Source organism: Littorina saxatilis, linkage group LG10 (genome assembly GCF_037325665.1).
Source record: "Littorina saxatilis isolate snail1 linkage group LG10, US_GU_Lsax_2.0, whole genome shotgun sequence".
NCBI lineage: Eukaryota > Metazoa > Mollusca > Gastropoda > Littorinimorpha > Littorinidae > Littorina > Littorina saxatilis.
In genome coordinates, this window is record NC_090254.1 from 39,085,003 (window position 1) to 39,098,013 (window position 13,011).

The 13,011-nt window shown below is 44.1% G+C and overlaps 1 protein-coding gene across 2 annotated transcripts in view; it reads right to left on the reverse strand.

Annotated features, from left to right (window-relative positions):
* The window catches only part of LOC138978789 (E3 ubiquitin-protein ligase MIB2-like), a gene marked incomplete at its 5' end in the record, with an annotated part of 18,761 nt that extends 5,750 nt beyond the window's left edge, over positions 1-13,011 (reverse strand). For both annotated transcript variants that reach the window (XR_011459805.1, XM_070351576.1), the window contains 11 exon segments: positions 19-173; positions 1,839-1,995; positions 4,354-4,496; positions 4,665-4,825; positions 5,533-5,707; positions 7,207-7,416; positions 9,327-9,481; positions 10,337-10,534; positions 10,932-11,038; positions 11,810-11,981; positions 12,856-13,011. Coding sequence is in view for 1 of the 2 variants with exons in the window: in XM_070351576.1 (XP_070207677.1) it covers positions 19-173; positions 1,839-1,995; positions 4,354-4,496; positions 4,665-4,825; positions 5,533-5,707; positions 7,207-7,416; positions 9,327-9,481; positions 10,337-10,534; positions 10,932-11,038; positions 11,810-11,981; positions 12,856-13,011 (1,789 nt within the window).

Consider the following 13,011-nt stretch of genomic DNA (forward strand, 5'->3'; position numbering starts at 1 on the left):
TATACGAAAAATGCTCACGTTGCTGTGTCCTTCATCGCGCAGAACTGTAGAGGTGAGAAACCTTTCTTATTCTTCCGTCTGGCATCAATCTTTGGCCAGCCAATCAAAACCTCTGCTGCCGAGTGACGTCCTTGGCTTATTGCGTCATGAAGAGGGGTGTCTCCATCTACGTCCTGATGTGATATATTCTTTATTTTACTGTTTGGCAAGCGAACATCGTAGCTGTCAAATAAATCTAGGCAAGTTACTCGACAAAAATAGGAAGATATGTGCACAGAACATTTTGATGAACGAGGTAAATCTTAGCATTTTTAAAGGCACAGTAAGCCTCCCGTAAACCATCACAGAGCTCCCCGAGCGTCTACATATAGTACAAGCATACTTCCATTTGAACGCTCACCGAACGGGAACATCCTGGCTGCTTTCTGTCGAGCGTGAGAAATTTTCAAAGAATTTATTTTCGTGGACTTGGCCCTGAAGAACAATGGCGCCTCGTTTTGGTGCTGGACGGCTGTTATGAATACCGGAATTCACGCCCGGACAGTAAGCCTCCCGTAAACCATCACAGATACTGTCAGGCTTTTACACACAGTACAAACACCCTTCCATTTGAACGCTCACCAAACGGGAACATCCTAGGTGCCCTACGTAAAGAGCGAGCAATTTTTAAAGAATTAACTTTGCAGATTGTCTCGAACACTTTTTGGACCCATCCTGAACTCAGGTCAAACATGAGTTACTTCCCTTCGTGTCTCATTCTGTCGATGTAAACTGGCGATAGCCGTGAATCGATGATTATCAAAATGTTTTTGGACCGTGGTGCGTTTTTGCGCTAGACCTAACTTTTAAAATCTAAATAATAAATTGACAGCTTGTTACACAAACATTCTTTAATCATAAAAGAATTATTTTTTCATCAAGACAAGATCAGTACAATTCGAAGTTGTGAAAGTTTGAAAAAAGAAAAGCCCGGAAGCAGGGTCACGCAAGGGTCGTAGCAGACGACGGTTTATCAGTGCATATTGCCGTTCCTCTCAAAAGCCATCGCTTGAGTTCTTGTGAACCACAGCCGTTTGTTTCGTGCATAAAAACGTGCTATTGTAAATAAGCTCACATCGAGTCGCATTCAAATGACTAACTGACGACTACATTGTGAAAAAGGAAAACTGGATCACACGGGTTCACGATGGCTCAGGGGTAAGATAAACCACGCAAAAATAAATTCTTTGAAAATTGTTCGCTCTTTACGGAGGGCACCTAGGATGTTCTCAATCGGTGAGTGTTTAAATGAAAGGGTGTTTGTACTGTGTGTAAAAGCCTGACCGTATCTGTGATGGTTTACGGGAGGCTTACTGTGCCTTTAACTCGGTATAAACCTCATCGCATACATGCATACCAATATGTCAACGGATTTCAACAAATCTCAAAAATGGGTCTTATGGCTTTGACATGTAAGGAAAACCGCAAAATTACACATAAATCGAATGTCTGCACATTGTACAACCTCAAAGTAAAGCGGTACAACAAATAAGATAGAAGGAAATTTATTACAAAAAGAAAGAAGGCCAGAGGTATTGTACATCAAAACGCCAATGTCCATGGTAGGTGAAAGACATTTGCACGATATTTGTTAGAACAGTGCTGTTATATAGTGCTATATGTCTTATGTAAAAACAATGTCCTGTTTGTATTATTGTTATGTACCACGCCTGAATTTCTCTATGAGATAATAAAGTATTCTTATTCTTATTCTTCTTAATTATATTTAAAAATTAAAAATTAAAAATTTGAAAAATTTGAAAAAAGCCAAAAGATGGAGCTGCCATATCGCTACTGACCGTGACGTTCATATCAGCACCTTTTGTGATGAACTTGCGCAAAAGGTTATGATGCCCGTAGAACGCGGCTTTGTGCGCAGGCGTCTGACCAGCATCATTGGCGACGGTGACGCCACAGCCTTTCGTCATCAGAAATTCCACCACTGGTTCGTGCTTCCTGCGAGTGACACACATTTCTATTTTATATAATAATAATAATAATAATAAGAACATTTATATAGCGCTAAATCAAAAACTTTCGTTAAAAAGGCTTGCTCTAAGCGCTTGACATCTAAACTAAAACGTCATTCACACTCTTTACAATGATGTACAAGAACTTCATGTCACACTCTTTCATTCAGTATAGCACCATTCACACAGTTGTTATTCTGTACAAGACAATAAGTTAGTCTAACATTTAGAATGTTCATAAGATGAAAACAAGAGAAAACCAGACTGATTAAAACAACTGCTTAGTGCTAACAAAGCATGAATCTTAATGATAACGTAATACATGTTTAACTGTTAAGACCATAAAAACCTATATGCTAAAATAACTTCGAACTTTTAAGAACTTCTTATAAGATACACAGCACATCTAGATAAACACCAGAATGATAAAACAAAAGGCAACTCGTTAAAACTATTAAATGCATCAATGTCTAAAACACGAAAGACTCAAATATAAGATACACAATTCTCTAGAATTGTTTATTAAAACTGAAACCGACCTGCTCAAAGTAAACCATACCCACCCCCTCCCTACCCACCCCCAACCCTCCTCCTACACTATACAATTATTTCTACTCTTAACTTCCCAACTACACGTTATCCATAAACTATGCACAGGAACATGTGTGTCAGCATTATGTGGCACCGACATGACTTGTGCATATCTAGCTTACAGCTAAGGGTTAAAGTTAAAGGACTACTGCAGTGAAAAATTATATTTATAATAATTTAAAACAAAAGACAAAAATAACAAGCTGAATAGAGATGGAACCGTTACAGAACAGGATGGCAACATGTTGCGATTTGTGGATGATTGCTTTTAAATACAGTGAAACCCACTTTTAAAGACCATCCGATATAAAATCTCGCCCATTTGCTTTTTTTCTCAAATTGTTCATAACCTCAATTATTTTCTTTACGTTTTCAGACTCCGTCCGACGGGCGCAATGGCTTGTGGTAAGACGCCGGCCTCCAAAGCGGAAGGTCGTGAGTTCGAATTCCGGCCGCGGCCGCCTGGTGGGTTAAGGGTAGAGAGTTTTCCGATCTCCCAGGTCAACTTATGTGCAGGCCTGCCAGTGCCTTATCCCCCTTCGTGTGTACTCACAAGCACAAGACAAAGTGCGTTCGGAAAAGATCCTGTAATACCTGTCAGAGCTCGGTGGTTTACAGAAACACGAAAATGCACAGCATGCTTCCTCCGAAAGCGGCGTATGGTTGCCTAAATGGCGGTGTAAAAACGGTCATACACGTAAAAATCCACTCGTGCAAAAACACGAGTGTACGTGGGAGTTCCAGCCCACGAACGCAGAAGAAGAAGACTCCGTCCAGTTAAAACCCTGGCTTCCACATTATGTCTGGTGAGTATTGAGAGGCGGGTTAATTCCCTTACACAGGCACACAAGTGAGCACAGGTGTTGTGTTTTTGTTGTTTGTGCTTTTGCTGGGGGTTTCCCCCTTTGTGCGTGCCACGGGAATGATGCATATATATTTGTTTTTCTGACAGTAAATGAGGCCTAATTACTGCTGTCTGGCGTTCTGACCGTAATTCCTTTTGTCGTTTGACCTTAAACTTAGCGCTCTGGTTTCTCTTTTGCCTGCTTGTTTGATTGGTTGTTTGTCTGTTTGTTTCTTTTATGTTCAGGGGCGGATCAGTTAGTTTGTAAAGGGGGGGGGGGTGCACTAAGAATTCAAAAGTGGAAATCATGTGTGTCCGAAAGAAGCAATATGGTGCTCTCTTGTGCCATCTGAGCTTAGAAATAGTCTCCTGTCCGCCCAGCCGACCTTCCCCTTGACCCTGCTTGTGACCTCGATGTTTGATGCCCCCGCAAGGGGCACGGTACTCTCTAAGCACCCAAAACCTCAAAGAGAGATAACTGGCGGAAACCTTCCTATGTAGTCTCGTGTCCGCCCAGCCGACCTTCCCCTTGACCCTGCTTGTGACCTCGATGTTTGATGCCCCCGCAAGGGGCACGGTACTCTGTAAGCACCCAAAACCTCAAAGAGATAACTGGCGGAAACCTTCCTATTGCCACGGAATCATCTTACCAAATTCCCAAGTAAATAAATCTCTCTCTTTTATTATTTTAGCTGGAGGAGGGGGGGTGCACGTGCATCCTGTGCACCCCCGCACCCCCCCTGGTTTTGTTTGTTTGTTTTGTTGTGTTTGTTTGTTCGATGCTTTCTTTCTTTCTTTTTTCTTGCTCTCGTTGTCTCTTTTTTTCTTTTCTTTCTCTACTACTTTTGTTTGTTTGCCTGCTTATTTGTTTGTCTGTTTGTTTGAAACGTGGTTGCATATATAACTGACATGCCGGCCATTAGCGGAGAATCTCCATCGCTGTCTCGGCCGTCGAGCTTAGCCCCGTTCTCCACGAGAATCTGCGTGATCTGCAGGTTGCCCTGGTTGGCCGCTAGGTGGAGCGCGCTCACTCCTTGCTCCTCGGCGTGAACCTGTACAAACATTACTTGTCTTAGCATCTTTGCTTCAAGCTTAAAAACATAAATGTTAAAAAAAAAGATAAAAAAAGGGTTAAACGAAATCAACACACACACACACACATACACACACACACACACACACACACACACACACACACACACACACACTCAAACTCCTACCAAGGCCTTGTCTTTGTCAACGAGCCGTTTGACCCCCGTGATGTCATTCTCTAGGACAGCTTTGATCATCAGTTTCTGAGGCATGCTGGCTTGAGCTTCCATGGCCGCCTTCAGGAAAACTGCACCAAGCAGCTGATTCAGCGCTCCAAGACTTGACTCGGCTGGAAAATAAAGAATATCAATCTGAAATGGCCACACAGACATTGCCACTCAAATCACACAATCTAACGGGAAGTTGTTTTTCAGTTGTCGACAGAGATTGAATGAATCAAGTCTGGCCATTCACCGGTCACGTGTTGTCAGCATGTATGTGTGTATCTATCGACAGTTTCCTGGTTCTGCTCAATCCTGGCAAGCTCGCCAATAATTGTCAAAGGTGGCGAGATAGGATTAATGTTTTGATGTGGATGTAATATTTTGGAACAATTATATTTTCTAACACTTGAGTGTTTTTGTATACATGTCTCAACTGTTACTTTCGTGGAGTGTTGAAACCCCACAATTGACCACCACCATCACTGCTACTACTATAACATCAACAACACAAACAGCATCAAGAAACATTTACATCTGTCAAAAGAACGCCTGGACCTAGCACAGGGCTCTACAACGATGGTGTCGAGTTTCGCGCCAGGAGCCGGTGTGAGACAAGCGGGGTGGAATATCAACCACCACCATCACTGAGCACTACCAGAATAACATCAACAACGCAAACAGCACCAAGAAACCTTTACCTCTGTCAAAGGAAGGCCTAGACCGAGCAGAAGGCTCAACAACGAAGTTGTCGAGTTTCGCGGCACCTCGTTGAATACCCACCACCACCATCACTGCAACTATTATAACATCAACAGCACCAAGAAACCTTTACCTCTGTCAAAGGAAGGCCTTGACCGAGCAGAAGGCTCGACAACGATGGTGTCGAGTTTAGCGCCAGGTGCCGGCGTGAGACAAGCGGGGTTGAAGAGCCACTTCTGCTGTCCGAACTGCACCACCACATCCCCGTCACTGTCCATCTTGATTACCTCCCCTACCTTGCCCAGACTCTGAAAGGACATGAAGATAATAATATGAGGATTGGTTTTTGGCTCACGTAAGTGTAGCCTATGCGATCGTAACTTTGTCTGTCTGTGCGTGCGTGCGTATGTGCGTGCGTGCGTGCGTGTGTATGTCTGTGGTAGAAACTCTAACATTTGAAGACGTCACATTACATTGACGTCACATTATGACGTGAGAGGGTTAGACGTCACGCGAAGGAAGTACTGAAAGTCTCGGTCATTATTATTTTGAGCGGGCCGAGACTAGTTGGCAGTCGTGTCCCTGTAAGTAGGCTACATGCAGACAGACAGATCTAGATCTAGTGTCTCGCTTTCTTGCACAGTTTCACCTATGCTCTTTCTGTCTGTGTGTGTGTGTGTGTGTGTGTGTGTGTGTGTGTGTGTGTGTGTGTGTGTGTGTGTGTGTGTGTGTGTGTGTGTATGTGTGTGTGTGTGTGTGTATGTGTGTATGTATGATGGAGTGATTGAGTTTGTGTTACTGTTTGTCGATTTCTTACGTGAGCCTTCAGGAAACATGAATACACGCATGCAGAAAAAAAAATATGGGTAGCGCCGTATGTATGGTAGCTCGCTTTCCCCGGGGAGAAAGCAGCCCGAATTTCCATGAGGGTAACCTCACTGGACTGTAAATCTGATCCAATCCATCCAGCCTTGATGGCTTCGCCTCTTGTTGTGTTTGGTATCGACACAGATTTTGTTCGATAATGGAAACAAAGTTTTCCTTGTTATTTTTCTGTTTTTCTTTCAAAAAGATTTGTCGCGTTGATCATATTCCGCCATGACATTTCTGGCATGTTTATGTTAGCACTTACCATACGTTTTAAACTTGTTGTGCTCCTTTCAATGATGTTGTTATATTATCATGTGTCTGTTTATGAATAAAATACTGTTTAAACCAAGACATGAGGATGATAGTCGCTGGTTCAGTTCAATGCTGGTTATTTACCCAGGTGCCAGGTTAACTCTCACTTACTCTATTGCATATGTCAAACAGGGTGACCCCCCAAACAATGCCATCCATAAAAATGCTAATCCAATCTACGTATGTTGAGCGAATTCCTTCATATGTGGTATGCATTAACGTTAGGGTCTGCATGATCATATCACCATTCGATTTAAACCTTCCAGTTGTTTATATATAGGAGTATCTGAAGGTCAAAGTATACAAAAACACCCCAGATCATCGGTGACCTGTAGAAATCAATTTCCGAAAATCTGGAGGGTTTAAATTGGAGTGTGCACGGTTACCGCTCAGTGTCAAACCTCCTACTATTAGTCAATCCCTGAATTTGGATATTTGTCCAAAGCCTTCTCCTCCTCCTCCTCCTCCTCTTCCTCCTTATCATCATCATCATCACCATCATCATCATCATCATCATCATCATCATCATCATCATCATCATCATCATCATCATCATCATCATCACCATCTTCATCATCATCATCATCATATCATCACCATCATCATCCCCGACATAGTAACTTACCGACTTCATGTCATCGTTGAAGCCACCATGACCGTCCTGAAAGACCTTGACCTTGTTATCGTCCTCGATGACACGCACGTGATCTCCAGTGGAGATGTTGGCGACTTTCTTCAGGGCCTGAGGCACCAGGCGGTACTTCTTGGGTCCGAACCCCACGATGGCGTCACCGTTAGCAGCGAAGCCTTTCACTTCTCCAACCTTACCCACACACTGTAAAAAGTCGCGTAAGGCGAAATGACTACATTTAGTCAAGCTGTTGAACTCACAGAATGAAACTGAACGCACTGCATTTTTTTCACAATGACCGTAGTCCGCCGCTGCAAAAGGCAGTGAAATTGACGAGCCTGTTTGGCGCGGTAGTGGTTTCGCTGTGCTGCATAGCACGCTTTTCTGTACCTCTCTTCGTTTTAACTTTCTGAGCGTGTTTTTAATCCAAACATATCATATCTATATGTTTTTGGAATCAGGAACCGACAAGAAATAAGATGAAATTGTTTTTAAATCGATTTCGGAATTTTTATTGTAATCATAATTTTCATATTTTTAATTTTCAGAGCTTGTTTTTAATCCCAATATAACATACTTATATGTTTTTGGAATCAGAACATGATGAAAAATAACATGAACGTAATTTTGGATCGTTTTATAAAAAAACACATTTTATAACAATTTTCAGATTTTTAATGACCAAAGTCATTAATACATTTTTAAGCTACCAAGTTGAAATGCAATACCAAAGTCCGGCCTTCGTCGAGGCCGTATGCTTGGCCAAAATTTCAATCAATTTGATTGAAAAATGAGGGTGTGACAGTGTCGCCTCAACTGTTACAAACAGCCGGATATGACGTCATCAAAGACATTTATCGAAAAAAAATGAAAAAAAACGTCTGGGGATATCATACCCTGAAACTCTCATGTAACATTTCATAAAGATCGGCCAAGTAGTTTACTCTGAATCGCTCTACACACACACACACACACACACACACACACACACACACACACACACACACACACACACACACACACACACACACACACACACACACCCCCCGTCTCGATTCCCCCTCTATGTTAATACATTTAGTCAAAACTTGACTAAATGTAAAAACAGAATGATGGAAGTTATCAGCTTCTGAGATAGTGGTAGAGTGGTTACCACCTTTCACGACACCGTCTAGCTCTCCGCCCATCAAAAGACCATACCTCCCAATTCAAAACCTCGGGTTTTAGACACTTTTTTCCACACAATGTAAAACAGATGGATGCATGATAACAGCTTCAAAGCTGGTGGTACAGTGGTGCCCCCTTTTACGACATCCCCCCTCCCTTCCCCCCACCCCCCCCCCCCCCTTCTCCTCCCTTCTAAAGACTACTCCTCCTTATCTAAAACCCCGGGGTTTAGACACTTGTGTTTACCACACACTGTAAAACAGATGGAAGTTGGCAGCTTCAGAGCTGGTGGTACTGTGCGTGGTACCCCATTTTACGCCCCCGCCCCCCCCCCCCACCCCTCTTTTAAAGACCACCCCTCCTAATCTAAAACCCCTCGTTTTTGTCGTAAACAGACTGAGGGTAAACTATATGCTATCAAGGTGTTTTTTTTTAACGAGGTTGATTTTGTAATTGTAATCGTCAATCTGTTTGGGGATTTTTGCAATAAAAGCCACTTGTCCCCCTGGCTTTGTTATTTTATTTTCTCATCTTCTGGCACTACGCTCTACTTCAAAAATGTCAGCACAGCAAGTTAAGCATTACAGGTCCATATCACGTGTCAATCTGCTTTTAACAGGGCCGGATCTGGGGGGGGGGGGGGTTCCTGGGGTTCCGGACCCCCCCCCCCCCCCCCCCCTGGCCATCCAATGTACCTCTCAGAGAAAAAAAATGTGGACTTTGGACTCCTGCCTTCAGTTGGACCCCTCCCCCCCCCCCCCCCCCCCTCAAACGAACTTGGTCCGGCCCTGTTTAATGCCACAACTTCTTTCATGTTGTTGCTTTTAAGAGCACGTGTATAAGCTTTGCTTGCTGTGCTCCAGTTATTAAATTGATTGTATCCGGCATTGTTATCTCTAAGTTTCTGAATAAATTGCTTAAAACCAACAGCGACAACATGTACCAACCCGAGTCATACCAACAGCCCAGCCGCTGCGAGACTTCTGCAGCTCCTGCAGTTTGTCAGCCCCAACTGTGATAACCACACGGTCCCCTTCAGCAATACCTACGTCACCGACAGCGTCTGATGATGCTGATGACGTCACTGTGTAGTTCTTGGGATCTGGAGAAATACAGAGGGGAAACAGTTGTTGTGGGCAAAGGCCAGCCTGTGACTGCATGTCTTTGAAGCTCTGCCTTCACACTCTTACATTTACTGTTCTTGTGAAGCTTATCGGATCTCATCATTGACCTTTTTTTTTAATCGTCCACAAAATGATGAACGAAACTTATCTGACCGTATCCATGTCCCACCCCTTCGTCATTCTGCCATAAGTGCAGGTGGCTGATTACAGTTTAACACGCATACCCCTGTGTATCTCATCTAAAGTCGAGGTAACACCCAGGAACATGCTGCTAATGGCTTCACCGCGAGGGCGTAAAAGAACATTATCACACAACATATAATAATAATAATAATAATGCAAACTTTTATAGCGCTATTCTAGAAAATAGTCTACTCTTAGCGCTTTACAATACATACATCGACCAAGCATACTATACACGCACAGGCAAAGAAACCGACCAAACATAACCAACAAACTATACATGCACAGGCAAAGAAAACGACCAAACATACAATACACGCACAGGCAAAAATAACGACCAAACATAAGCAAACATACTATAAGCAAACATACTATAACCAAACATAACCAACATACTATACGCGCGCAGGCAAAGAGAACAATCAGCACATGTAATAATTACTGACAACTAATAATGCAGGCATACAGGGACAATCCAATACACAGCCTAAGCACAAGAACCACAGTAGGCTTCTATATAAAAACGTGTCAACAGTACTATTTACACACACACAGACAGTGCTGACACAACATATCTGATAGTGTGTTTCGGTCGATCTCGAATGCTATTGACATTGTCATTGAAAAGAAGCACTTTGTTCCAGACTCACCCAAGATAGGCAGGTGGTGGGGGTAGCACTCCCCACCAGGCGCCTCCTCGCTGTACTGAAGGTCCACCTTGCCCTTGAAGCCCACCCTGTACACGTTCTTGAACTTGTTCCCCGTCCACTCGACCTTCACCGTGGAGCGAGCTGAGTTCGTTGCTGGGGTGATGATGTCAAGGACGTGACCTTCTGACCCTGGACCTCCTGTAATGATACAGTATATATAATAGGGGTGTAGTCTGGCGTCATGATTTGACAAAACGCTGAAACAGTCCTGTGTGGGGGGGGGGGGCGAGTGTGTGTGTGTGCGTGCGTGCGTGCGTGTGTGTGTGCGTGCGTGCGTGCGTGTGTGTGCGTGCGTGCGTGTGTGTGCGTGCGCGCGTGCGTGTTTGTTGTTTGTTTGCTTAACGCCCAGCCGACCACGAAGGGCCATATCAGGGGCGCGTGCGTGTGTGTGCGTGCGTGAGTGAGTGCGTGGGTGTGCGTGTGTGTACGTGCGTGCGTACGCGCGTGTACTTGCGTACTTGTGTGTGTATCAGTGTGTGTGTGTGTTTGCGTGCATGCGTGCTTTAGTTTGTCAGTGTGAAGATGGAAGACATACCGTCCTGATCACTCCACTCCCAGTCTCGCCCCCGTGTGACGGTAGCGTCCGGGTAGATACCCATCACCCGTATCTTAGTGCTCTTGTTACGTTTCTCCATCCTCTCTCTGCAAAATAATCAACACATGGTCTATTGTAATTGTCAATGAGGTGGCGTGATTAAAAGCAGGAGGTAGAGAATGGTGGATGGACGGATGGATGGATAGATGAATGGATAGATGGATGGATGGGTTATTCGTTAAGGCGATAGTTCCATTTGAGGTAGAGAAGGAGAAAGTAGAGAGAAAGTTTCGAGGAAAACAGCAGGGCAGACATGACATCTCAAAACTCACGGTTTGGTTAAAAAAAATTATTTCCATTTAACTGTTCATGAAATGTACATAAACATATAAATATGAAAAGACCGGCACGGTTGGCCTAGTGGTAAGGCGTCCGCCCCGTGATCGGGAGGTCGTGGGTTCGAACCCCGGCCGGGTCATACCTAAGACTTTAAAATTGGCAATCTAGTGGCTGCTCCGCCTGGCGTCTGGCATTATGGGGTTAGTGCTAGGACTGGTTGGTCCGGTGTCAGAATAATGTGACTGGGTGAGACATGAAGCCTGTGCTGCGACTTCTGTCTTGTGTGTGGCGCACGTTATATGTCAAAGCAGCACCGCCCTGATATGGCCCTTCGTGGTCGGCTGGGCGTTAAGCAAACAAACAAACAAACAAACTATGAAAACAACTACAAGCCTACTACACATTTTAAATATATAAAAAAAAAATAAGTAAGCAAATGGCAGACAGTTACGTATAATACAAAAACAGTGATAGCGGTGAACACAAACATACAATCCCAAATGTAATACCAGAACAAAATAAAGATAAATAAAACTCACGGTTTAGACTTTGAAGTTTCGTATCGGTCAAACTGGTGGCCACAGTCGTGCGTGTCCCCGAAGTAACAGAGAGAACACAGGTCGTAGTCCTCACATTGAGTACACCTCCATCTCAAGCCCACGATGCCCGATTCCTGGCACTCGTCACAGGTGTGGTCTGCGTGTCGCACACCTGCATAACAAGTATCGACGTAATCTTGCAATTTTGGCATCACTCGTTTTCGACAGCTTTTCAAGAGAAGGCCAACATTAACACTGATTATTGTTAGTTATTATGAACAATTGTTTATATGTGTACCTGGTATGGATAGAAAGGTAAAATAATGTTTAATCATGTATTGTCAATCTAGATTGTCACTAAGGTCAGTTAAATAATTATTCATCAAAGAAAACTTCTACTCTGCACCCAAGGCACCCACGCCACTGATTGTTGGTATTTGTCCAAGTGAACGGATGCTCTTATTCCATGTGGAGGCCTAGACAGATCTAGATCTGTGACGGTTTGTTTGTTTGTTTGTTTGTTTGTTTGTTCGCTTAACGCCCAGTCCACCACGAGCTCGAAGGGCCATATCAGGGCGGTGCTGCTTTGACATTTAACGAGCGCCACACACAAGACAGAAGTCGCAGCACAGGCTTCATGTCTCACCCAGTCACATTATTCTGACACCGGACCAACCAGTCCTAGCACTAACCCCATAATGCCAGACGCCAGGCGGAGCAGCCACTAGGTTGCCAATTTTAAAGTCTTAGGTATGATCCGGCCGGGGTTCGAATCCACGACCTCCCGCTCACGGGGCGGACGCCTTACCACTAGGCCACCGTGTTGCGGTATCTGTGGCGGTAAGCACCATCGTGTTCAGAGGAAACCCCCTTTTAAGACCCCCCAATTTAAGACTCCCTCCTTGTTTCTCAGACTTTCTGTTCTTAACCTCTGTAAAATGTCCCCCATTTCAATCCTACCTTTCTTTTTAAGACACAATTTTTTCAGATATTTGGAGGTCTTAAAAGGGGGGTTCCGCTGCACTGCGGGAAGAACCAAAACTTACCAACTGTGGCATTGTCAAGGACAAGTACTTCATTCGTCCCCGCTTTGACCTTGGACACTTGACCTCCGTCCCACGTGACCTCAACCGTCCCATCATCCTCTGCGCCAACCACAGTGCCCACGTGACCTTCACCACCATCTGCGTCACCTTGTTTCC